General features: G+C 47.9%; 1 protein-coding gene across 2 annotated transcripts in view; it reads left to right on the forward strand.

Moving 5' to 3' along the window:
* Positions 1 to 27,098, forward strand: part of LOC147893792 (DNA mismatch repair protein MutS, type 2) — a 40,623-nt gene extending 13,525 nt beyond the window's left edge. For both annotated transcript variants that reach the window (XM_087385888.1, XM_087385890.1), the window contains 2 exons: positions 19,702 to 20,133; positions 26,704 to 27,098. In XM_087385888.1, coding sequence (XP_087242014.1) covers positions 19,702 to 20,133; positions 26,704 to 27,027 — 756 coding nt within the window. In that variant the 3' untranslated portion in view covers positions 27,028 to 27,098. The remainder of the gene's footprint in view (positions 1 to 19,701; positions 20,134 to 26,703) is intronic.
* Positions 27,099 to 27,896: the final 798 nt, after the last annotated feature.

The following is a 27,896-nucleotide window of genomic DNA, read 5'->3' on the forward strand; positions in this document are numbered from 1 at the left end:
CACTCTCTCTTGCTCTCTCTCACTCACTCTATACTCACATGCGGCTCAAATTTCAACACAAGATAGCCCAAGGTATGGAGAAGCTTCCCCTAAGAGGAATTAGAGAAAGGTGGAGCAGAAACAGAGAATACGCTGAAGAGAGTTTCGACGATTTTCGGAAAATGGCGACCAGCAGAGACGACCTTTCTTCAATTCCTTGCAGGTGAAAGTTCGCCCGTACTACTTGGAGAATGGTGAAGTGACAAGGGAGAACAAGCTCTAGCAAGTGTTGGAAGAAGGGGAAGAAATGGTGAAGATGAAGAAGAAGAAGAAGATAGAGAAGAAGAAGATGATGTGGCACAAATGGGCTCAAGGAGGATCATAGGGCTTTGATACCATGTTGAGGAACTGAAGGGAAAGCATGAAGTGAACACAAGATGAGAGGAATGAAGAAAGTTGAGGTCCTTATGTAGGCACCTCTTACATGATCACTGACATCACTGATGACCTCTGAGCTCCACAATCATCTCCTCAATCAGCTCCTAGAATCTCTCAATCATCCAATGTGGCATCTACCACCTAATAGTGCTTATGGGCACCTAACTATGCCTCTAGCACACACACATAGAACCCAAGGTGTGTCTGGGGCATACACCTTGAGATATCCCAACAAGAGCTTATGTTAATGATGTTCAGAATGCTGATAGGCAGCCTTATGGACCTATGCCATTAAATGGACAGGAGAATTCAGCAAGTATGTCACACAGTGACGAGGATTGGGATAGGGGACAGGAGTCCTCTCAAGATGGACAATCTTTGTTTGAAAGAGCTTCTGTTGATGATGATCGGAATGCTGATAGGCAGCCTTATGGACCTATTCCATTGAATGGACAGCCAATAGCTATGCTAAATGGACAAGATGCTCCATTGCAGTTTATTCATGGTCCTTGTGTTGATTTGCATGGCCAAGGAAATGGTTTTCAGCATGCAAATCAGGGACAGCAAGTCATTCCGCACCCCACAGTGCATCCATGGTATTTTAGTGGTGGTTTTGTGTTTCAAGAAGTGGCTGGCCAAGTTGGGAATGGCCAAGGAATGCTTGGAAATCACCCTGTTGGTTGTCAGCTTGGAATGCAAGGTATGCAAGGGATTATGCTTCGGTCAGAATGCAGAGAGTTATGAATGGAAACATTGGCATGCAGCCATGAATGCAAAATGGAATGCAGTGGCATTATGGGAGATCCTATAGGCATGCTTGGTATGCATGGCACTGGGGCTGGTATAGCAAACCTTGCTATGGGTAATGGCAATGTTGGTCAGGCTTTTGTTGTCCACTGTGATGTATGTGGGAACAACATTGGTGCAATCCTTATGCAGAATGGACGGGGTGTTGCCTACGAGAGTAGAATGTGGCAGGATGTTGAAAGAAATTTGCAAGTATATGAGAAAGATTTGCTCACTGTGGCTCATGCTCTTTCTGCGTGGGAGCATAACTTGCTAGGGGCTGATTTCACTGTGCAGACAGATCACCAGACCTTTAGATATTTTCCTCATTCAGACTAGGTTGTCTGAGAAGCATATGCGTTGAGTCATGAGTTGGTTGAGGATTCTACAGGACTCTATGATCACTTGTCTGATGGACAGCAGCATTTACATTATACTTTCAGAGATGAATTCCTTCAGATGCACGGTCGTCTTTGGTGTTACAAGCAGTTTAGGCCTAGCGTGCAGGGCATCGATGTGCTGATGCTTTAATGAAAGTAGTTGAGACTTTCTTTGGCCAGCTTTCTGACAAGAGATGGATGCTTTTGTAGGGATGTGCATCGTAGCAGATCACTGATGTAGCATACTAGTTGAAGCTACCAGATCTTTGGAGAATTCATAATGCTTGAAATGTGAATCTTCTTAAACGTTTCCAGGGAGATGTGCTAGAAGTTATGCCTTCTGTGTGTAGCCAGAAGTTGACGGACTTGATGAGATCTTAGTTTGGAAGCAGGTATTGGCACATAAAGGAAGGAAAGTCAGAGGTAAAGTTTCTTTCTGGTGAAGTTTTGGAATCATTCACAACGGTATGCGAAGTAGCTGGAAGATTGTGATCTGGCAGATACACCTAAGTTCTTATAGCTTTACCTGTAAGCTTTTTAGCTTCAGCCAACTTCGGTTGTGGCTACTTCAAGTTAGCAGAGTGTAGGTCTAGATGATTGTCTGATGCTCAAGAGAGTAGTAGTACCTGTGTCTCTTTGTTGCAGTTGTTACAGACAGGCTTAGATATCTAGAAGTAGGTTACATGCAGGCAGTGGTTGCTAGGAAGATGGCACATTGTTGGTACACGTGAATCCATTCGTGAGATGGAAAGTATCCCTAGAACCCATAGATGGATGGTATGGGTGTGACTGCTATGGTGTTCACTGTGTTGTGATGCAAGTTCACTTAAGGGAAAGAGGTTGATGTATCAAGATGTATGCTGCCCATAGGGTGAGAGACTATAGGTAGTGGTGGTCCTGAACACTGGAGAAAGCTCTCGAATGCTTTCTTTTTCTGCTTTGAGCAGATAGGTGGCTAATTGGGCAGCACTAGTGACAGCTATAGGGAATTGTGTGGCCAAGTATGGTTACTAGTGACGGCGGTTCCAGGCTGTGTGCAAGCTTCTTGGATTAGGGATGAAGACCTACTGCCAGGAGTGGTGAGAGCAGTGAACAGTAAAGGCTATGCAGGGTATGTGGAATGCCCCAGATGCAAGAAAGACTGTATCCTTTATGTAGCCTGGAATTCTGGGCCTCTCACTTAATTAAAGAAATACTGAAAGGGGCGCCAAGGTTTGGGGCCAATTTGTGTCTTTGCCTTGGTGTAGGGGCACTCTAGCTCCCAATCGCCAGTTGTTTGTTTGCTGAACTGTTGAAATAACAGTGTTAGCTGGCTATTTGTTAGTTCTACTGCCCTTTAAATTTATTGAAGGCCGGTTTCACGTTTTCCTACTGATTTTCTGTCACAGCAGCAGCTGTTTGGAGGGCTGGGCACACATTTTGAGGTGTTTTTCAGGGCTTTTTTCCTCTTTTGAAGCTGTTCCATCACTCTCAGGGCTGTTTTAGGGCTTCTTGAGATCTCTCCTCGCTGTTTTGAACCTATGTCAAGCAATATTGTGGAAACACAGCCCATATGTTAAACTTGGATGCGTTTTCATTCCACTCATTTTGGGAACTTGCTACTTTTTGCAAAGCAATGATAAAAATCAGCATTTTGGGGAGCTTCTATTGTGTTGAGAACGATCTTCATGCTGCGGATCAGATCTGTTGGTGGTTCATTTGCTATATTTCCTACTTTCAGGTCCTAAATTTGCTATATTTCCTTTTTTTGGGTCCCGAATCATGGACTATAGGTTGAACCATACAACCAAAAGCCACTCTCACCCTTACTTCATTGCATATTGGGCCGGCTATCATCTTCACCCATCATGCGTTTACTTCCGTGAAAGGAATAGGGTTTTGCAATTAGCTATTGGTTTAGGACAGAGGTGTTGTTACGCTCTAGCCGAGGTAGCATGACCTCGGAAGAATCAGTCGACATTTCCCTTATAGGATCTATTTCCGTAATATATGTGTTTGCGCTTCATGTAAATGATCGGGAGGGATTTAATGTCAAGGTCCTAGGTGAGGGCTGATAGCACCAGACTAGATAGATCTGAGACCAAGGGCCTAGTGCTAAGATTGTGCCTAGGGGCAAGGAATTAAATGCATCCCAAGAGAGGGGTGAAATGTTGCATTAGGAAGGCCCTATATGGATGACATGTGGCATCTAGATCTATCTAGGGATTTGGGGTTTGCTAAGGCTAGAGAGAGAAGAGAAGGATTTGATTCACGTGGATTTTTGTAACACAGCTCTCTGCCTCGCTTGTAGCCTTAGCATGAATTGGCTGGGAGGAGAATCATGGTGCTGCTCCCGTGATCTGCAGTAGAGGCTAGATTAGGAAGAGACGGTAACAATTGGTATCAGAGCAAGGTTACGAAGGGAAAAAGGTGTGGAACGTTGGTGGCGAAGCACTCGACGGTGACCTTCACGTGATGTATAGCGTGAGATCGTCGAAGTGCCTGTGTACTTGCGCAAACCCGTTGTTTGTGAAGGAGCTGCCGACGGAGCCTGGATTTGAGTCCCTTTCTGTCGTTGTTGAAGGGCCTGCGAGAGGACTTGGGGTCCCTGTAACGTATTGACAGGCCTACGAACCGGTGGAGCGCAGAGGGACACGGGCGGCCATCTGGTCACGTAGTGCAGGCGTGGAGCGCAAACACGTGATCCAACGACGAATGAGCAGGATCACCAAATAGTGCTATCAGTGAAGAGCGCATCGCGGATCGTTGGTGCGTGATAGTTCGTGGGGTGACGGGCAGGTTCTGCGCTCATCGACTTGACGGACGGGGTTAGCTGATAGTTTGACGCAGAACGGCGGGATGGCTCGTGTTCATCTTCGGGGAGATTTGTGGATGGGCGATACATAGCCAGATTGTTAGTTGGGACTTCGTTGGCCACTAGTTTCAATTACTTGCTGTAGTAACGATTAGCGAGCAGGCAGTACGTGGCGGGCTGGCCCGTGACAGAGTTTTGGCCTGAGTCCCTCATACAGGTTTCGATCAGAGAGCAGGTTTCGTGGACATCTGTATTCGTGAATATCCCGCGGATCTAATTGGGGAGCGAGTTCATAGACCAGGGGGCTCTCTGTCACTTGTGTCAATTCTGTGTTTTCTTCTTTTGAGTTAGTTTGTTGATGCTCCGCTTGCATAGAGTTTACAGTCTACGATGCTATAGGGACATATTATGCCTGTGCAGATGCCTGTGTGCTTCAGTTTGAATTAGACTGCAGGAATTTCCCTAGTATAGGGAAAAGCGCCATCTGTGATATATGCCTGTATTAAATGCTCGATCAGTGTGAATGTGGGATTGCAGGAATTCCCTAGTATAGGGAATTGTGTTCAGAGTATCAGTACACTGAATTGTGTCAGCTTGTGATTACAGTGTTCTAGGGGTGTTTAAAAAAAAAAAAAAAAAAACCCCAAAACAAAACACCTATTGAACTAAATGGAAGCAGAAGAAGGGGCTTCCAGGAGGGACCCTGGTGAGTCAGGAGTCCGGCCGACCCAGCAGGGATCGCGCCCAGTAGCTCACACTTTATCTGGCAGGATTGCATTGCTGGAGGATGCCTTGCAGCAGTTGTTAGCGCAGCAATTACAAGCCAACGCAGGGCCATTTGTGAGATCAGAAATGACATCAAAAAGATCCGCGAGGCCACCCATATGTTTAGTGAGGCAGCGGATCGGTGGTGGATTAAACAACAAAAAGATGGCATAGCATCCACTACCTGGGAGGGGTTTAAAAGAGAGTTCAGGAAACACTTCTTACCTCCTGACGAAGCATCCCGAGCTTGGGATCAATATAGGAACCTTCATCAGAGAAATTTATCAGTGGCAGAATACACTGATAAGTTTCGAGAGAGTGTAATGAAGGTTGACGAACCCCTGCCTCAATCAATCCAAGTGAAAGATTTCATATTTGGATTGAATGATCGAATAAAAATGGAAGTTCGGGCTAAGTACGCGAACACACTAGATGATGCAATAGCTATAGCCCTGAACTATGAGGATGCCAAGGGCAGCAAGCCAAGTGGGTTTGCACAGGTCGGAACCCAGTATGGGTATCCGAAGAAGTCTGGGTTGAAGAAGAAGTGGGCTAGTAGAGGGAGTGGTTCGCAGCCGAGTGGTCAAGCCAAGCAGGCGAGACCGGCTGAAACTCCTAAACCAAGTACCACCATTGGAGTGAAGAGGAAAGTAACCCCAATGGCAGCCCGGGCTTGGTCTAAATCTCCCTTGAACCCAGAACAGCGGGAAAAAGCGAGGAGAGAAGGTTTGTGCTTTGGTTGCCTTCAACCTCATCAGTGGAGAGATTGTCCACGTAATAAAGATCGTCGGATGGCTGAGATGGTGATCTCAGAGTGCGACGTGGAGATGCAGGGAAGTCCCAGAGCGGAGGAGATGCAGATTCAGCTAGCGGGATCTTCTCAGAGGTTAGTACCTTGTTTGTTCTGTGTGTCTGTTGCTAAGTTAGTGACGAGTGCACCTGATAACATCCTATCTAAGCCCGCAGCAACGGGGTATACAGCCTTCAATGATACGGAGTTAATCAAAATGAAAGGGCAAGTGGCCAGTCATGATGTCATTGTGTTGTTCGACTCAGCGTCAACTCACAATGTGATTAACTCCAAGCTCGTGAAGAGGTTGAAACTAAAGACAAGTCCATCTGACTATGCGTATACAGTTAGGATGGCCAATGGAAGTTCAACTGAAGTATGGGACCAAAGGGTTACCCAGTTGGAGCTTTGGATTCAGGACTATGCTGAGAAGCTTGATTTTGAAATAACTAAGCTTGCTCATGCGGATATAGCCCTGGGAATGGCGTGGCATTCTAGGAAGAATCCAGCCATTGATTGGAAAAAGCACGTATATCAATTCAAGATGAATGATGTGCTTTATGTCTTGCGAGGTGAAAGAGATATACCTCAGGGACCGTTGGTTTCTGTGATGGAAATCAGAAAGGCTCAGGTAGAGTTTTTGTACCTTTGCACAGCATCGGTAGAGTCGGTGAATGATTCTTCGACTAGCACTGATGTTACGCAAAGTGGTGAGATGGCCAAGCTGGCTAATCTTATAACAGAGGAGTTCTCTGAATGTTTTAGGGATGAACTACCTTATGGGTTACCTCCAGAGCGGAAAGTTCAGCATAAGATTGAACTGATCCCGGGGGCAGAACCTGTAAATAGACCTCCCTATAGAATGAGTTTTGCTCAAGAAGCGGAGGTGCGTAGACAACTGGAAGAATACCTCAAGTTGGGGCAGATTCAACCAAGTTTCTCACCTTTTGCTTCGCCAGTGATATTAAAGAGGAAAAAAGATGATACGTTTCGCCTCTGTATAGATTACAGAGCATTGAATAATATCACTGTTAAGCACAGGTATCCGATGGCTCGGATTGATGATTTGCTAGATGCATTACATGGAGCCGTGATTTTCAGCAAGATAGATCTTAAGTGCGGCTATCATCAGATCCGGATTAGAGCCGAGGATGTGCATAAAACCGCTTTCAGGAGCAAGTTTGGTCATTATGAGTTTTTGGTAATGCCCTTCGGACTTACCAATGCTCCAGCGACCTTCGTCATGCTTATGAACGATTTACTACGTCCGTATATCGGAAAGTTCGTAGTACATTTCATTGACGACATCCTGATATTCAGTAAAAGTGTTACTGAACATCATGAACACTTAAGGGTAGTGTTCAGTACTTTGAGGAAAGCCAGTATTTATGTGAATAAAAAGAAAACTATACTGTGTATGGTTAGGCTTGAGTATTTAGGGTTCATAATTACTCCACAGGGGGTAGAAATGGATCCGAAGAAAGTGGCTGTGATACTAACTTGGCCAATCCCTCAGAGTCTGACCGCGTTGCGATCATTCTTGGGATTTGTCCAGTTTTATAGAAGGCATATCAAAGGATATTCCGGAATAGTATCGCCATTGACTGATCTGACCTCAGATAAAGTACCTTTTGTTTGGGGACAGAATCAACAGGAAAGTTTTAACACCATAAAACAAGCTGTGGTCTCAGGACCGGTGTTAAAAATAGTTGATCCCCAGAAACCGTTGTTCCTAGAAACCGATGCAAGTGGCATTGCGGTAGGAGCAGTCCTTCTTCAAGGGGGAAGGCCAGTAGCCTTTGAAAGCAAGAAGCTTTCTCCCTCTCAAAGGAATTGGCCAACTCATGAATTGGAGTTGTATGTTGTTATCCATGCTTTGAAAACATGGAGGCATTATCTGTATGGTTCAGAGTTTTATGTGGATGTAGATCATGATACTCTGAAACATTTTTGTAAGCAGCCTGACTTGAGGGGCCGCCAAGCTAGGTGGGCAGAGCTCATGCAGGAGTTTAATTTAACGATTCGGTACCGAAGAGGAAAAGACAATAAGGTTGCTGATGCGTTGTCTCGCATTATGCACAACCTGAGTTTCACGGTATTAGAGAGTGCTCTAATGACCGAGATCAGAGAAACTCAGAAGGTGGACGAGTTTGTCCAGAGCTTATGGCCTAAGGCTCATGTGTTAAAACCCGGGGAAAATGAAAGGGATGACCTGGCATCCAGAAAAGGCCAAACTTATGCAAGATATACCATAAGGGATAGTATGCTAGTTAGAAATGGCAAGGTGGTAGTACCTGGTCAGAATGATCTCAGGCAGAGAGTCATTCGACAATGCCATGATAGCCCGTGTGCGGGACATCCAGGAGTCGAGAAGACATATGATCTCGTGAAGCGAGATTTCTTTTGGCCAAAGATGAAAAAGCATATTCATGAATATGTGACACGGTGTTTCTCGTGTCAGGTAAGTAAGGCCGAACGGGTGAAGCCACCCGGACTTTTACAACCCTTGGAAATACCACTAAGTAAGTGGGAGAGCATTTCCATGGATTTTATTGTAGGGCTACCTGCAACCCAAGGAGGATATAATTCTATCCTTGTGGTGGTTGATCGTCTAACCAAGATGGCTCACTTCATTCCGACTAGAGAGTCTGTTAGTGCCCCGCAAGTGGCAGATTTGTTTATTAGACATATATTTCGTCTGCATGGATTACCTAGATCCATAGTGTCAGACCGAGATGTCAGATTTACCGGTCATTTCTGGACAGCGGTATTCGAGACACTAAGGACTGAGTTGGGAATGAGTAGTGGGGATCATCCTGAGACGGATGGTCAGACGGAGAGAGTCAACCAAACTTTGGAGGATATGCTGAGAGCATATGTGTCATTGAGGCAACAGACATGGGACAAGTGGTTGCCATTGTTGGAGTTTGCCTACAATGATAGGAAACATTCATCTACTGGGTTCAGTCCGTTTGAGCTGAACTATGGTTATAGACCAGCCAATCCGACTATAGTTGGAGTACCTCAGAAAGTGCCTAGTGCCGCGAACTTTGTAGTTCAGATGCGGGAGATGCTAGCACTTGCGAGAGCTAATATCCGCCAGGCTATGGATAGAGCCAAGGTGTATGCGGATGAAAATCGGTCTATAAGAATATTTGAAGAAGGAGAAAAAGTTTTTCTCAGAATTCCTTCGCACTCGAAGTCGTTGACTTCAGGAGAGTGTGCTAAGTTATCACCTCGATACTGTGGGCCGTGGTTAATTCTAAAGAGAATAGGCAGTGTAGCCTATAAATTAGAATTGCCACAGGGGTGTAAGGTGCACCCGGTTTTTCATGTTTCACGCTTAAAGAAATTTTTACATACAGGTAACTCACTAATCGAAGGTGTGGTTTTGTTTCAGGAGATAGAGGATATTGCAAGGCGCAAACCAACAAGAATCCTGGACCGAGGAACAATGCAAATACGAAATCGAAAGATACCCACGGTGTTGGTTGCATGGTATGGTCAGCCTCTATCCGAAGCTACCTGGGAATCCGTATATCAGTTGCGGAGAGTGTTCCCAGACTTTATCATCGAGGACGCTGATGTCTGAAGAGGGAAGGAATGTTACGCTCTAGCCGAGGTAGCATGACCTCGGAAGAATCAGTCGACATTTCCCTTATAGGATCTATTTCCGTAATATATGTGTTTGCGCTTCATGTAAATGATCAGGAGGGATTTAATGTCAAGGTCCTAGGTGAGGGCTGATAGCACCAGACTAGATAGATCTGAGACCAAGGGCCTAGTGCTAAGATTGTGCCTAGGGGCAAGGAATTAAATGCATCCCAAGAGAGGGGTGAAATGTTGCATTAGGAAGGCCCTATATGGATGACATGTGGCATCTAGATCTATCTAGGGATTTGGGGTTTGCTAAGGCTAGAGAGAGAAGAGAAGGATTTGATTCACGTGGATTTTTGTAACGCAGCTCTCTGCCTCGCTTGTAGCCTTAGCATGAATTGGCTGGGAGGAGAATCATGGTGCTGCTCCCGTGATCTGCAGTAGAGGCTAGATTAGGAAGAGACGGTAACAGGTGTCTTTCAGCTGGGTTTATGCCTTGTTGAGCCAAGCAGGGGATGGCTTTTGAGAGAATTCTGGGACTGCAGCACATATCCCAGCATAGGCTTAGGCAGTGATTTTTGTTGCTTGAGTAGAGTGTTCAAAGAACGTGTACTTTGTTGAGATTTTTTTGCCTCTTTTTGTTTACTCAAATGCCACAATAAAATCTAAATGATGTCTTTCAGTTGCTTGCACAGGATGATCTGATGGATGGCACCAACTATTCTCTTTGGAGTTTTTGATTCACAATCTATTGGTTGCCAAGGGCGTTTGGGATTATGTTACAGGTGGCGAGGCCCGTCTCAGTCCTATTGTGATAGGTACTCCTGTATACTAAGTGGGGGGTCGTGGTGATGGTGCAGGTTGTGGGCAGAAAGGCCAACAAGCTGCCCTTGTTGGGCAAGCACTTGTAGGTACTACTCATGATCAAAGGAGGTGGGTTACACGTAATGCTCAAGCCTTGTTCTTTAGAGGAGTCTGCAATCAGATTTACGGGGCAGTGGATCTTGAGAGCGTTCCAGAAACTAGATAGAATTTGGGCAACATTGTTAAGAAAGAATCTTACCAGAGTCAAACATGTCAGATGCAAAAATCGGAAATGTTTTCCTGAACTGTCTGCCATTTTTGGCTCAGAATCTTGTACCACCATAGGTTCAGAATTGCGGAAGAAAATGGAAACCTCAGGCCATATATCATTTGGAAGGGATTCACTAGGGAGACAGGAACCTTTTCCTGCAGAGACTCAATTTGGTTTTTTGTGATCTGTAAGGACTTTCCTTTACTTCGCTCAAAGGGGCTATGAGACTAAATGAAAACAGGATTAGAATGTGGTAAGATCTTTGAGATAGGAAGACATAGACGTGGGTTGAGGACATGCAAGTGCAAAGAACTACAACCTTAATCGAGGGAAAAAATTTAGGGGACAGAGACACTCTTAGCTGGATGGGGGGAAGGCTACATCTTGCACTACAACTCCATCCATGCTTTCCCAAATGATTGTATTCTTCATAAGGATGAATATGAGCATGCCAACAAGTAAAGGTTTGCCTCAGAAGGACTCCGACTGAAGGACATAGAGATTGCCTCTGCTGCTCCTGCGAGCTTCCCCTCCCCCCGTCGTACTCCTACCTCCCCCTAGCCTTCCCCTCCGCCCTCACCGCCCCCCTCGCCCTCTCCGCCCTCACCGACCCCCTCACCCGCCGCTGCCCGCGCCCTCCCTCGCCATCCCCGCCTCACCGCCGCTCCACCCCCCTCCGACCTCACCCCCCCCCCCTCTCGCACCTCTGCTCACCCTCCTCGCAACCCCGCCTCACCCCCCCTCCCCTCCCCCTTACCTCCGCCTCGCTCCGCCCCCCTCGCTACGCTCACCCCCTCCCCGATCCGCCCCCCCCCTCGCTACGCTCACCCCCTCCCTTCCCCGCTCCGTACCCCCCCCCCCCTTGCCTTCCGCTCCACCCACCCCGCTACCACCTCGCTCACCCCCGCCTCCCGTCCCCTCACCCCTCGCCTTCCGCCCCTGCCCCTCTCGCCCTTCCGCTCCACCCCCGCCTCCCCCTCCCGCCCTCCGCTTCCCCCCCCCCCCCGCCCCCTCGCTCCACCCAATTTAAAAAAAAAAAAAAAAAAAAAACCCACCCCTTCCTCCGCCTTCCGCCCGCCCTCTCGTCCCACTCCGCCTTCCCCCCGCCCCCGCTTTCGTTCCGCCTCGCCCGCTCCCCGCCCACAATTCTTCACCCCGCGCCACCTCCGCTTCCTGCCCTCCCTTCCCGCTTCCTCCGCCTCCGCCCTCCATCCTTCCCGCCACACCCAGGCTCCACCCTTCTGCTTCTATCCCCCCCTTTTTTGGGTGGCAGCCTCTTCCCCACCGGAAGCCTCGCAGTTTGTCTCGGCGGTATGGCGGCTCCCTGCTCGGAACCGGAGGCCCAGACGGACCCTCCCTCTCCAGATGCCTACCGCGTCATCCTGACAGAGCGACAATCATCTCAGGTTCAGGAGGTTGCCAATGACTTTGCCCTTACCTCTGTGTATGGCAGAGTCATTGGACATTCCCCCTCCAGATCAGCCATCAGGGACTGGCTCCAGTCCACTCTCAGGCTAGAGGACGGCCATATTGAGGAGGTGGCCCTTATGGGTAGGGGCATCTTCTGGCTCAAACTCTCCACTGCGACAGCGGCGAGCAACCTAATTGCTGGCTCCCCCACGTCAGTGGACGGAAAGATTATCATGATAGTCCCGTGGTACCGTGGATTCAGCGCAGCAGATTTTGATGCTCGATTTCGTATACCTCGTCATCCAGTGACGCTTGTTTTTCCAGGTCTTGCTGCTGAGCTGCGGCCGATTGTCAGGGACCTGGGCTCCCACTTTGGCTGGGTTATGCACGATACTTTCGCTGATGCGGTGACTACGGCAGGAGCCCCTCGAGTCCGTGTGGCGGTGGCGGATCCTGCGACTCTCCCAGCAGTGATCGAGATCGTGACAGATGCCGGCAGCGTCACCCAGAGCATGGTGGTCACCGGACAGCCAGGACAGTGTCTGAGGTGTCACGGCTTTGGGCACTTGGCGGCTGTGTGTCCACGCTTCGCCAGCTCTTCTCGGCCTCCCCCGCCCCCTCCCTCTCCGCCCCCTCCCCCCCCCTCCGGGCAGCCACGCCGGGAGGAGCAAAGGCAGCCGGAGCCTGGACCAGAGCTAGCTGGCGGCTGGACTGAGGTTAGAAGGAAAAGAGGAAAGAACAAGAAGATTTCTGATAAAGGCAAAGAGGCCGAGGCTACCCAACCTGCAGCTGCACCTCAGAGACCTGACAGGTAGCCGCCCGAGGGATCTGGGAGAGCATCTTCTTCGACGGTAGTCCGCCCTCCACAGCCTCAGGTCCCCCTCTCCTCCTCTCCGCAGCCTCTTCTCGTTCAGCCCCAGTCCATCCCCCATCTGCCCCCCATATCTCCCGACCCGCAGATTCAGCCCCATCCTCGTCCTCCTCAGTCTTCTCCCCCTCCTTCTCAGTATCCCCATCCCTCTCCCCCCCCCCGTTTCTTTTAGCCCTCCCGCAGAGCTAGATGCACAGACGGTTCCTCAGCCGAGGGCAGCCCCCGCTCCCCCTCCTCCTCCTCCCCCGCTAGTCGCCCCCGAGGAGTCTGAGTTGCCTATTCCCCAGCCTCCTCCCCCTCCCCCTCCCCCTCCGCTGGCAGGACACCCTGAGTCTACACCATCACCGGTGCAGGCCTCTCCGTCCGCTAGCCCCTCAGTGACAAACTCTGACGGGCCTCAGCTTCAGGAGAGAGTGCTCCCCCGCGACTTTTACAGATCTGGCCCCTGGGACTACTTGGATGTGGCCGACCTCGGGACCTTCCCTGCTTGCCTCGACATCAGTATCTTCCTGCTCCGCAAAGGGGCGGATGGGAAGCTAGCCGCCTTGGCCCCCACGGATGGCCCTAGCTTTGCTTTCACGTTCCTTAGCGACGGCACCGAGACCTGGACAGACGACTCGGTCTGGGAGGCTCTCAGGGAGCAGACACATGCTCAAGTTTGCTCCTGGATAGGCCCGTCCGGTGGGCAGCTTCTCGAGACTCAGTGGTCCGAGGGTGATGTGCGCCTGCGGTGGCGTTGCGCCGCCAAACGCTTCAGACTGATTGTGATCCTCAGGCCCCCCCTGTCTTGGCCCCTCCCCCAAGATGTCAGAGCCTGGACTCCTCAGAAACTCCGCGCCTTCTATGGTATGTCCACCTCAGAGATCTCGAGTTCGCTCGAGAAAGCTTTCGCTCATGGTACCAAAGGTCTCTCGCCTTTGCTGAAGGTGTTGAAGGATGGGCAGGACGACCCCACTTCCCCCTCCAAACCTTCCCATAAGCGTCAGCGCCTCCACTCCGACATGTCAGCTTCTTCTTCGACTTCGACCGCGAGCAGACAGTTGTTCGCAGCCTCCCAGTCCTCACCATGAGCCTACACCTCGTATCCTGGAATGTGAACGGGTTTCACTCTTCCGGCACCCGTGGTCCCAGGAAGCTCATCTTGAGACAGGAACTTCAGACAGCAGTGATTGGTCGTTTGGATGTTCTTCTGCTCCAGGAGCACAAGCTTTCTGCGGCTCACTCCCGTAGATGCGGGAAGATTCTCCCTGGATGCTCTCACACTTATTGGGAGCCCTCGATCGGCGCTATGGGGAGGAGTGGTGGTGTCTGTACCTCCGTGGGCGAGCAGCTAGCCCAAGGAGTTTTCGGTCATGGCACGCTGATACCAGGCCGTGCCCTTTGGGTAGGCCTGGATCTGGAGGGCTCCAGAGTTGGAGTTCTCAACATTTATGCTCCCACAGATCTCCGTTGTAGAGTTACCTTCTGGAGGACACTTACAGGGATTCTCCCAGACATGGATTCCTGGATTGTTGGAGGCGACTTCAACAATCTGGAGACCTTGGAGGACCAGCAGGGCAGAGGACCGGAGTTTACAGGCATGTCTTTGGCAGAGCAGTCCGCTTGGGATTCCTTTATCTTTGCTACAGGAGGAAGGGACAGTTGGCGAGACCCGTCCTTCTGACGATGGCACGGGAGCCTGGACTTCTCGTGGGGCTTCCGCAGGGAAGGAGGTAGACTCCTGGAGAGGCTGGATAGATTTTATGTCAGTGACTGGGCCATCAGCAGAGGCGGTCAGGCGGGTATAGTTCCAGGGACGACACTCTCCGACCATGCGCCTGTGCTCTTATCATTAGACTCGGCAGCTCAGACCCTTCCTCCCCGCTCTTGCCGGATTCCCGACTCCATTTTCTCGAGGGAGGACGTACGCAGCAGTATTTGCAGTCTTTGGGACAGAGACTGGGGCGAGGGTGTGGATTTGGTGGATTCGGTGGCGCAGGCTTTGCAGGAGTCCAGCCAGATTTGCCAGCTCGCAGCCCTACAGGTTCGACAGGAGTGGTGGGGCAGAGAGAGAGCTCTTCGGAGGGACCTCGCCTCCATCCAGCGACTCCAGCAGGCTTCCCCGGGCTCGGAGGAGCTCCGGATCCAGGCCCTTCGAGCCCGAGCCCTTCTTGAGGAGACACTCCAGCGTCGCTCAGAGTTTTCCTATCACGCCTCCCTCTCCTTCTGGGCCCGGAAGGGTGACCGGATGTGCAGGGAGTTCTTCAGGTCGCATGGTCAGAGAGTTGCAGGTGATCAGCTTCGGAGTCTCAGGACAGCGGAGGGACACATTGTTACGGATCTGGGAGAGGTCTTGGGGTTGGCCACTGACTTCTACAGGACCCTTTTCCAGCAGGAGCCGCTTGCCCCTCGTACTCGACGTGCCCGTGAGGAGGTGTGGAGGCACACTCCTTCCCTGGTACAGCCTAGCATGCAGGCGACTTTGTTGGCACCGTTCTCCACGGATGAGATGTTGGAGGCCTTGATGGCCCTCGACGGACAGAAATGCCCAGGAGAGGATGGGCTATCCCGGGCATTCTTCACCTCCTTCTGGGACCAGATCCATCAGCCCCTCCTAGCAGCTCTTCAGAGGATTTTCAGCAGCGGTTATATGCCAGAGAGCCTTTCCTCGGGAATGATTTGCCTCATCCCGAAGGGAGGAGATAGACAGGAGATCCGTCAGTGGCGCCCGATCACTCTCCTTACCACTGCCTACAAAATCCTCGCCAAGATGATCAGCGCCCGAGTTCGGCCTCTACTCCCAGACCTCATCCATGACACTCAGACAGGCTTTGTCCAGGATCGCAGTATCCTGGATAATGTCTTCACCTTTTCAGAGGCGGCGGAGTGGGCTCAGCATAGCGGATCACACCTTGCCATCCTACTTCTCGACTTTGAGAAGGCCTACGATCGAGTGGACTGGTCCTTTCTGGAGGGGACTCTGGAGCGGCTAGGTTTCCCAGCAGGTTGGATTCAGGGCATTTCAGCTTTGTACAGGACAGCCTCTAGCAGAGTCATCATTGGAGGCAGGATGGGTGAGCGCTTTAGCTTGGAGAGATCAGTGCGTCAGGGCTGCCCCCTTGCTCCTTACCTGTTTCTCTTCTTCGTCGAGGCTATGACTTACTACCTTCGGGCGAGGTCTACAGGGATCAAGGGTGTTCGCCTTCCACTCCGGGAGGACACGGAGCTTTTGGATTCGGAGTACGCGGATGACACAGCCCTGTTTGTCCAGGACGATGAGATGATGCTGGAGAGGGTGAGGATGGCCTTGGAGGTCTTCTGCTTGGCTGCTGGTGCGAAAATCAACTGGAACAAATCAATTGGTTTTCTCACAGACCCCGGGGCAAGTTCTCAGTGGGGGAGGTTTTTGGGTTTCAGGTGGATCCCACGGGGACAGACAGCTAGATATCTTGGTTTTCAGGTCGGCCTGGACATCACGCCAGCTCAGTTGTTTCTCCCGGTGCTAGATTCCATCCGACGGAAGCTGACTTTCTGGAGCACTGCTAAGCTTTCCCTTGCAGGTCGTGCCCTAGTAGTCAACCAGATCCTCCTAGCCACGGCTTGGTATGTGGCGTCCTGTTGGTGTTTCTCGAGATCCAGTGTGGCACAGCTCAGGAGGCTGGTTCGGAACTTCCTTTGGTTCGGTGAGGATGGCCTCAGAGATACCAGAGCCAGGGTTGCTTGGCAGACAGTCATTCTTCCGCAGGCTGAGGGTGGCCTGGGGGTCATCGATCTAGAGCTTCAGAGTCAGGCCTTGTTAGGCAAGCTAGTCATCCGTGGTTTGACCCCGGGGGGGCAGACGTGGAAGATGCTACTTCAGCAGGGGGTCGGTTCTTGTGTCCCGCGCCGAGGTGGAGAGTGGTTACCGTCCCTCAGGTGGATCTTCACTTCCGCCCCGCTCACTCAGCCCCGTTCCCCACTCATTCGTAGCCTCCTCATGGTTTGGAGGCGACTCCGTCTCAGTCTCATTCAGTCCCCGCCTAGCTGCCAGGAGGAGATCGATCGCCAGCCGCTTATTTGGAACGATCAGGTCAGAGATGCTGAGGGTCTTCAGTTGGGGGAGAGATCACATATCAGGTGGGAGGGTTGGATGAGGGGGCCAGCCCGGTCCCTTCGAGTTTGGAGGGACACGTACATACATCTGGAGACGGCTGATCTCGCAGACGTAGTTGGAGGTGCACGGGGAGCCCAGGCGAGACGCATAGAGATCGACGGCGCGATCCCAGCTGATTGGTTGGTTCCACCTGAGCCTCAGATCCTCATGCCTGGTGACGTTCGTTGGCTGGGACAGTTCACCCCCCGTGGCATCCCACTGGTGGTCGCAGGACGTATGGACGACTCCTCTACTTCCTTCTTCGCGGTTATGGGGGATGGACGACTCAAGAGAGAGGATGCGCTCATCGACCCTCTACTCCCATGGCAGAGGGTTCGAGTTGTAGGCCTTTTTGGGAAGGTCTGGCGTACCGATCCTAGCATTGAGCAGGATCAGATGCAGCTTTGGCGACTCTGGCTTTGGGAGGGGCGGGCCTTGTCAGAGCTTGATTGGGACCCAGGAGAGTGGAGTTGGCCAGAGATTGTGACAGGACAGGGGCCGACCTCCTTCTTTGCCTACAGCACGACTCTGGGCAGGCGAGTTCTTGGGAGGATGCAGAGCCGCCCCCCCACCCAGCGGCCCAACTGGTATGCACAGGGTATTTCCAGGTTCTTTTTGCAGGCCTTCTGGAAGGCCTTGTGGGAGTGCTGGCGGCCGCGGAAGATCTCCTACTTCCTGTGGCTTCTTGCCCACAAAGGTCTTCCAGTGGGGAGCTGGTTGCGGAAGATAGGCCAGGACGGATGCTGTCAGATTTGCCACGAGGACGAGGAGTCACCTAAACACTGCCTGTGGAGCTGCACTCGCGCCCAGGAAGTGTGGAGGTGGACTTTCGGGATTCTTACTCGCGCAGCACCGGAGCTAGGTTTGATCACTTGGGGCGCATTCTGTTGGTGCAGCACAGCACCTGGTTTTCATCACTTATTCGAGGCTTGCTAGCAGGACCCCACTTTCCTTATCACACAGGGGACGTGGGGGCCGCTCGAGGGTATCCCGCAGCACCTAGCAGAGGCTGATACAGGAGTTCAGGAGAGGCAGCCAGTCTGGGAGATTATTAGCAGCATCGCAGGATGGCACATTTGGACCTCGCGTTGCGCGCAGATCCTCGGTGGCACCTCCTTATCGACTGCCCAGATCATGACGGATATCTGGAGTGAGATTATTCATACACTCAGAGGCCAGTGGGACCAGATTCAGGGAGATTCCCGGGCCGGCCAGGAGAAGCGGAGATGCTTCCTCCGGGCTTGGGACACACAGGGCCTCTTCTTCGAGCAGACTTCGCAGGGCCTTCGGTGGTGCTACTCACCACCCCATTGGCTGTTCATTCACACTCGCCTTATCCCTCCGTGAGATAGTGATTTATTTTGTACCTTTTTGGGCTGTGTCCGATTTGTGAACGCAGCCCGTCAGCTACAAGCTGACCTTTTGTATCTTGCTCTCGAAGTAATATAATTAGCACTGTTTTTTCGGCAAAAAAATGAATATGAGCATGCCACAGTATGTCTGACTACCAAATGGCCTTACCTTGTTGCAATCTTGTTGTTCTTTTATTTTTAAAATTTAATGGCAGCTAAGGTAGAAATGGAAAGTAAGACACTTAGGACTTGTGACAAGTAGGACTTTTAGGACAGACAGGACCGCAGGGCATTTATGAGAGAAGAGGCATCTATGTTAGTAGAGGCATGGTGTGTGGCTACCTAACCTTTTGAATTTAAACATACTTGGTTTAGGAAGAATAGGGAATTTTTGTAGGAAAGAAAGGAGGCCAATGGTATGCCATATGGATGTTTGGTGAGGAAGACATTAGAGGCAGTTGATATCCTGAGTGCCTGGCTTACTTGTGTATGGAGTGGCACTGAGGGCAGCGGTTGAGGAGGCTGAAGCTTGCCATTGGAGTTGACAGCTGAAGGAGCCCCATGATGGTTTAGCGGAAAGTGAAAAGAGAGTGATCTCTCCCCTGGATCTCATAGTATTTGGGGCATTGCATCAACGCATGATCCTCTATTTCTACCTCCTGTGTGTTACAAACAGTGCAAAGTCTTAGGTCTCTACGATGGTGTGTGGCTGCAATATTGCGTCCGTCCTTGACCTGGAATTTGCAAAATGAGGTCCTGAGCTGAGTGACAGTGATCCATACTGTGCAAGAGGTGAATATGTAGATATCTTGGTGCTTGGATAAATCTGTCTCACTCATTTAAAGGAAATACCGCGATATATCGTCCATGATGACCTCTGAGAGAGAGAGAGAGAGAGAGAGAGAGAGAGAGAGAGAGAGAGATGGAGCAGGGAGATTGATTAAACTAAGGGGGATATAACCAATACATGAGTAAAAATGAGTGTAGGTTTGTGATTTTATATTCCTTCCCTCAAGTCCTGCTGTTAGCTAATTGTCAACCCTAGTGCAAACCCCACTAACTTTGCATAATTTTCCCACTCATTACACAAACTGTAATCTATCACATTTCTGCTGAAGCAAGAATCAAATAAATCTTATGGGCCACATCAATTTTGGAACTTAAAGCACACCAAGGCAAAATCTTTTTGTCCTTCCTTTCCTGTCTGCCTTCAGAATTCTGTAAAAGGTTCCTTCGATCCTGAATCGCAGGTGGTTAATCTATCTAAATTTGTAGGACTTTACATGCTTTGGACAAGTTTTTCTGTCTTATGGTGCTTCAAACATCAGTGTTTACTTTTCTATCTGAAACTAGTTGGTTGCAGAAGCATACGACTTGGAGAAGCGTCTTGCAGCTTTACGATTGCAGCGGGAAGATGATGTGAACAGGGACATTGACATTGTCAAATCTCGTATGGATGAAGTCATTTCAACCTTCGAATGGTCCTTAAAGAATCGCCATGAAGACGCAAGATACATGTCCATGCGCGATGCCCATAGTGCCATAGCTTCTATTGTTGAAACATATACAGACAAGTTTGGGCAGTTGCAAAAGACTCAAACCGATGTTGAAGCAGTAGAGAGACCTTCTGTGGGGGACCTTGTATTGATCCAAAGGCTTGGTAAAAAACTAGCAACGGTTGTTGAAATGCCTACGAATGATGATGACACTTTACTTGTACAGTTTGGCAGTTTGAAAGTCCGTGTGAAGTTAAGTGAGGTGGCAAAGACAGTGAAACAATCAAAGGTTTGTCATTATTTGATTTTCAAACACGGTCCTGGCTTAGTCAGCTTTTCTCACATGCATGAAAGTGTTCTCGGCTTGCATGTGCTTTTCTGAGGGCTGAGAAGAAGGACTCTACATTGCAATTAGTGAACTACAAAATAGGGGAAAAGGTGTTAGTCTCTTCATACGATTATTAATTATTGGCTGATCAGCAAGATTTGACCACCAGGTAAGATAAAAGAGATGAGACTGTTCTTGAGATTAGCTGCCTGGTGGATCAGTAAAGGATTCTATATGTCGACACAAACTACTAATGTAGGAATTGGCTTTTGCCAAATCAAACGTAGATCTTACTGTCATAAATTCATTATTTTCTTTCCCTTTTTCTAATGGGTCTTAATCGGCTTCAAAAGTAACAAAGCCAATCTGAAAGTAACATTTGGAGTCATCCCCTTAAAAGCTGTCTGCTTACTTTATCCTTAACAATCATCTCATCTCTAGTATTAACTGCTTATTGAATGGAAGAAGTCATAACAACAGTCTATAGGTCAAATCTTGTCAGATTATGACAACCATTAAGACATAGCTGTACCTCAATAAGGGCTTGTGGTTTGTACATTTTCCTGTAGGTGGTGGAGCTCTACTCTGAAATCCATACATCAACATGAATGGACTATAGCCTGTAGATGAATGCTTTTAACTATTATTGATAAACTACAAAATTGGAAGATACTCTTCTCAATTTGTCAACCTGACAGACTACAGACTGAAATTTGTCCACCTACTAGATCCTTCATATGCCCTATATAAGGCCCTTGTTTTCATGTTCTAATATGTATTTACGTATTGATTGGCACGAAAGTCATTATTTGAAAGGAACTTTATTACAACATCACACAAGCATAAGGAACAGCCAACCACAAACATATAGGAAGTGTACACTATATTGCCTTGGTAGATCATCTGGTAGAACACTACAAGAACATACCAGACGCATCCATCTGCCATGCCTAAGTTGAGTGGGCACATATTGAATGTTCCTATGGCACGTACAACATCTAGTTAGTACTAATTATACTAACTGTTCTATTTAGGTGCTACTAGCCACTTTCCTTGGCAACAATAATAATAACTTTTTGAGTTTGCTTACACTTTCCCAAATAGCATTCTCTTCTAAACTATCTTTCCTCTTTACTAAATATTCATGAGTAATTGTATGGCACATAGCCTTTTATTGGACATGAAGAAGTCGTGTGGAAGCATGAAAGGTTCAATCAATTCTCATACAATCTCTTTCCGACAGGCTACTAGACTATCAACCTTCAAGCAGTCGTTTCTTCAAACAACAAATATGAAATATTGGATGCATTCCACATTGTTCTTGTAGGGCTAATTCCTAAGCAAGTTCAACAACACTTTGAAGTATTTCGAATGGACCACAATACCTCGGAGACAGCTTAGGGCACTTATCAGTCTTTAGGGGTTCGGATGACTCAAGTACTTTCAACTCTTCTTCAATTTTACATTTATCTTGAGCTTTTTTAATACTACATTGGGCATGCTTCAACCTCGGATGCATGTCTAGAGAAAGTCTTTGGTTGCTTGTACCCTTTCTAGCAGATGGTTGAGCTCCACTCTGACATCCATATATCACTATTATAGATAAACTCTAAAATTGGAAGATACTCCTTCCAATTTGTAGATCTGAAAGACTGCACACTGCAGTCTATCCGCGTACCGACCAGATCCGCCCTTTGTCCTATATAAGGCCCTTGTTTGCTGGCCTTTCCCCCATGGCCATCAGCCCACTGTTTGGGCTCCTGGATGGTCTGCTACCAGTCCTTATGCCAGCCCAAAAGCATGGCATAAAGTCAGCCAATGACATTGATCAGGGTACCCATGTGGATGCCCTAAATCTAATCTAAGAAGGATGTACACTTGCTGCCCATGTGGCAGTGAGATTGCTGCCAACATGACAGCTCCTCTCCAGGCCCCCTTTTTTTTAATGAAAAAACCCCAAGAGAAATGTTCATGGCAGAAATACAGCACGTGTAGCACGAAAAACAGAATACCCTGAGTGGGCAAACAACCTACTCATCAAGAAGAGCTAGTAAAGCACCAAGGTTGAGCCTGAAAATGCCACCTCAAACCTGTGGTGGACTCTGAGAAAAAAGGGGAGCCACTCCACTCCCTGAGGAAAATAGTCCTCCTGGTATAGGCCGCCTGAGAAGACCCCTACATGCTCAACCAAATAGCCATCAAAGTGTGTACAGTCTCTATCCAAATACTAGCCAATGTGTGAGAAGGGTGGACCTGGCCATCAATAGCCTTATCCGTTAGTGCATCTGCAACATGAGCATAGGCAAGAGAGCCAAATACTCTCTAGTGTTTGACAGAGGGCTTGAGTATAGTGAGTGCCTCTTCTAGTGTCATGTTCCACAAGATAGCTCTAGGATTTGTATTCATCAGATAAGTTGTGTCGCATGCTTTTGCCCAATAGTGCCTTGGGACTCTTTTCTCATCGAGCATACATCTTGCTGACTTTGCAATGACTTTTTTTTTTTGCTCGGTTACTTCATTTTGCTCAAGAGCGTATCTGCATGTGAATTATCATCTATCCCATAGTGCCTGAAAAAGGAATTAAACTCTGTTGACTTGTATTTCCCTCCATTGTCACAAACGGAGTACCTTGATGTGTTTACCAGTCTTTTTTTCCGCCCCTTGTCCATGGCATACCATCATGGATACCTAAGGTCTACATATTACTCTTTTTGGCCTTTAATTAATCCACACCGAAAATTACCCCAACGTAATTTAGTAAACTAATCTCATAGTTCATCACTTTTTCCAACACCTGTCTTTGCCACGGCATGACCGAGAAAGAAGAACTTCATGGCTTGTCCTCCTTGAACTATACTATTGAAATCCTCTAATAATCCACTGTCCACATTAGGGAGACAACCCTTCAGCTAGTGCTAGAAGGAGCCCTCTGTTGATAGCACACTAGTGCATAAACACAAAGGATCTCAAGCTAGAAATCCCCTAGACGAATGCCCATTCATATTTTACAGCTCCCAATCGGCTCCTCCTAGTCAAAGACATTTGACGCTACGGTGTGCTCTATGGAAATGCATACTCTTCCACCCTAGCCTACCGTTACTAATCCATTGTTGAGAACATATGCTTTTGAAGCATCAAAGCGTCCACTGAATGCCCCACAAGGACACATTGCAACTCCTTTCTCATAATTAGTCAATGTGACTATTGACGTGTATGATCATGAAAGCCATGTGCATTCCAATTCATTATTGTACTCATGGGAGGGAGGGGGTTGGTTCTCTTGGAGCTAGAAGCTTGTGACGAAATCTCTAGTGGCTCACCTTAGCGAGTGATTTTTGAGGGTGAATAGTCCTAGTCCATCCTCGAAAAAAGAAAGACGAGTGTAGCATGATCTATTGCGTTGATGGGCTTTTTTGGTAGTGGCCGATATCTTTTTGTACATGAAGGAAAATGCTATATAGGTCATATATAAGAGCACTCATGCATGGGTGGAACTAGCACGGATAGGCTCATATGTAGCTAGCACAGATAGGGTAGGAGATGATATAGTGTATTGCATGACAATAGTCTCTTCTATTTTTTGAAAACGATGTTTGGTATTGGCTATATACTTCATAAATAAATGTTTGCTTGTATGAGAGCCCTGATTGCAGGAAATGATGACAAAGACTTCGATGCCAATTTGATGATTGGATGATCCATGGAGCTTGGATGTGGACCTTGGAACCTCGGCATGAAGGGGTTCAAGAATGTGTATTAGAGGAGCACTAGTAGTGAAGGGGCAAATGAAAGGGAAAAAGATGTGGTCACTAAGGAAGCTGAAGGAGAACCCATGTTTTTTCGGAAAGACTATAGACAAGAAGTACTTCGCATGGCCGCAACAAAGGGTAGAGGACCACAAAAAGAGTGGAAAAGTGAAGTAAAAAGAGAGGCTCTCATTGGTGTTAAAAAAGGAGCCGATCGATGGCTAAGGATTTGCATGGAAAAGGAGGGATGTAGATTAGTGGAACTACTAGTTGGATCTCTATAAGAGGAGTGGACAAACTGGTTCAGGATCATCTTCTTGCTCGTCTCACCTTTGTAGAGGGCAGCTGATCGTGGTTACTTGAGCCTATGCTCGTTTCAGAGGAACTTTGACTTGATTCAAGTGAAGTTGTGGTTGCGCCATATCACAGGAGGCCGAACTTATTTTCAGCAGCTTTTTGTTTGCTTCAGATGTTAGTGATCTGTTGATTGGGAATCACAGCTAGTGGTTCATTTTAGTGATTGTGAGTTGCGCCATCTATAGTGTGGGTGGCCGATTTGATAGAGAAGGCTTGTGGTTGATGGCAGAGGTTTTGAAGTTCGTGATCAGCATATTTGTCGAGCGGATACAGCTGACCTGTCGAGCGGATACAGCTGGTCAGCTTCATGCTGAGTTAGTTTGATGTCATGTGGGATGAACTGATCGTGGGTGCAGTTTCACGATGGATTGGTAGAGGTAGATGATTTACTTGCTGGCAGTTCCGTGATTGATTCGTGAAGGTAGATAGTCTGTTGTAGAAAGCTTTACAGCTCTCTGTGTGAAGAGAGGAAGGTAGCCGGTTTGTTGTAGAGAGCTTATGGCTCTCTTGATGATTTGTGTGAAGTGAGGTGATTGGTGGTCACAGAAGAGATGCAAAGTTCGGGCTACATGCAGTCCAAAGGTGCAATTCCATAACAGAGAAGGCATGTTGTTGGTCGTAGAAGGGGCTCTTGTGATTGATCTGCCAAAAAACACTTGCCTGCCAAAAAACGCCTTCCAAGGCCCACCTGCAAAGAAAGCCCTGCCAACAAGAACCCTGTGCAAGTACTCTGCTCTGACGACTTGCAACAGTCCGTACAGTATGGATGGAACTGTATGGCAGAAGTACAGTCGATTGTACGAAAATCGTACAAATGTACGGACGGCAACGATTGCTTGTACAGAATGACGGGTACGGGACATGTACGGCAGAACTGGTACGGGATGCAGGTACGGACAGAATGTGGGAGCTGTATGGTACTGATGCAGTTCACACCTGCGGCGTAGATGTACGGATCTGGTGCAGGTGTACGACTTATACGGACAGATGGCGCACGAGCTGTACAGACGCCTACACAGAGAGGTACGGATGGCGACGACAAACAGTCCCGATGACTGTACTATTGTACGGACTGATTGCGAGCTGTATGGAGGCGTTGAAGCTGGAGCTGAACTTGAAGATGGAGCTTGCGGGCTGGAAGCAGAAGGTCGGGCAGGGTGAACGTGCTCTGATACCAAATGTGAGAAAGAAGGAGAGCAAGAGTGAGCAAGAGTGTGAGCTGAATGTAGGTCTACTCAATAGTGGACTGAAATGAAGTGAGTACAAAAGAGTGATGAGGGGTTTTGTCACTTAGACAAAACCCTATCTAATCACTAACCGTAGTTAGGGATTAGACTGTGGTTAGGGGGAAAAACCTCTATGAGGGAAAAGTGCCCCTAACCCACTTATTACATTACATTGGCCACTGCCTAGTATATAATAATAATTCTAACAACGGCGGATACCTGGTTCCATCGACTTTGTGCTTCATTAAAATTTGGAATGGTATGCAGGATCTCATGGCAATATGTAGGTGACCTGAAAGAAAGCTCCAACAAGAATACTGCAAGCAACTTGGCAATTTAGATCTCCTAGTCTCTAATACCATGTTAGCATATACAGGCTTGCTTCCTTTAACCAAAGCTCACAATGGTAGTTAAGCATGTCTTTGATGAGAAAGGATACAGTTTTCCTAGCCTGCAAATAACTCTGAAATGCTTCTTTCCCATACAGGAACATTTCCAGGGTGGTCACATGGCCATTTCCACTGGTTTTATGGTAATTGTTGTATTTGTGTCCTTTAATGGCTAAACCGGCCTTTCTTTCCTTAACAAATTCTTATTTCCTTAATCTCATGTAGGGCAATGATCAGTACTTGATTATGGTGTAAAAAACTGAAGGTTGTCTCCATATATTTTCAATATACTGGATAATTGCCATGTTGTAAATACTTAACCAGCTTCAAAAAAAAGTAGAGCACTATCTGATATTAACTTATCCGATGACTTGCCATGATAACATGACATTCTATCCCTGGTGCCCTCCAAGGAACATTGTTTTTGTATCGTAATACAAATTTTGTAGAGCTCTAGTATGAAGATATCTTAGTTTGATCAACTTGGCCTGGTAGGAATTATCTCTTGAATGTGATTGACATCGACTGAGCTTTATGTATTTTGAAAGTTCATACGATCTTCAAAATGAAATAACTTAAAAAAAAATATTGTCTAAGGTTTATGTTGTTCTCGCAGCTCTGAATATAATTCTACCACTATTTAACACTCTTTGCAATTTTAATCTTCAATCTGCTGTCAGGATGCTGATTGTTTTCCTTCAATTGTTTACAATTTCCCTGCACATCTGCACAAAAGAAAGGGGAAAAAGGTTCTAGGAGGTTTGTTACTGTACTTTCTGAGTCCAATCTCACCATGTTGTTGCCCCTCTTCAGAATCGTGGTGACCTTCAAAGGAGTAAACGAAGCAGTGCTCAGACGACTTCCAGTGAGAATGTGGAATTGAAGTTTGATGCTGCTATTCAAACATCAAGAAACACTGTTGATTTGCGAGGGATGTATGTGGAGGATGCTCTTGTACAACTTGATCGTGCAATTGGAAACACTAAGTTGATGTCGGTTCTCTTTGTTATTCATGGAGAGGGAACTGGTGCACTGAAAAGGGCTGTTCTACAAAAGCTGAATGGACATCCTTTGGTTGTCAAATTTGAACAGGAGAGTCCTATGAACTTTGGCTGCACAGTTGTATATATCAAGTAATCATTATTTGATTAGACAATGTGGAAGTACAGATGTATCATGTATTAATTCATCATCCCTTGTTGAAGATAGTTTATTTTGCATTGTCAAAAGGGACTGTGGTACCCCAAACCCCATTACTCGAGGAAGATTGCAGAATGTTAAGCGTTGTTTTCTAGATTGTCAGAGCTGTAGATCCCACGATTTTTATTTTAAAGATTCTTATAGTCTGGTTACTGGTATGAGTGTGGATTACTTTCCGGTAACCTTTTGTATTCGGCATTGGATTTGATGGTAAGACTAAAATAAGAACCTAACCACAGTATCTGGAGGTTTACTCGGAATCATGGTATCCATAAACCCTAAACCCTAAACCCCTAACTCTTTTCCTATACTTGCGTACTTGAGTTCCAACTTTGGAGGAATATTTTGGAAAGTCGACCTGGTTTTTTGATGCCCCAGCCTGTGTTTTTGAAACACAAGAGTGCTCTGATGTTTTGAGCTCTCCGTGCTTGCTGGAAGCCCCATGTGCTGAAAAGCATTTATCTGTGAGAGACAGATGTTACAAAGGATGCTCAAGCATGCTATAACCAACTCACTCACAAGACTGTTAGGTCTTGATGGTTGTCTCACGTCCATGGCTCTCCTCACCGAGAATGTCGAACAGAATACTCACAGAATAGTTCTGGTCACCTCCTTGGGATGAAAAACATTTATCTGTGAGAGACATAGATGTTACAAAGGATCCTCAAGCATGTTATAATCAACTCACTCACAAGACTGTTAGGTCTTGATGGTTGTCTCACGTCCATGACTCTCCTCCTTACCAAGAATGTCGAACAGAACACTCGCAGTAGAGTTCTGGTCACCTCCTTGGGATAACAAGACGA

Source organism: Dipteris shenzhenensis, chromosome 15 (genome assembly GCF_047967505.1).
Source record: "Dipteris shenzhenensis isolate YYH24624 ecotype China chromosome 15, Dip_SZ_1.0, whole genome shotgun sequence".
Taxonomy (NCBI): Eukaryota; Viridiplantae; Streptophyta; class Polypodiopsida; order Gleicheniales; family Dipteridaceae; genus Dipteris; species Dipteris shenzhenensis.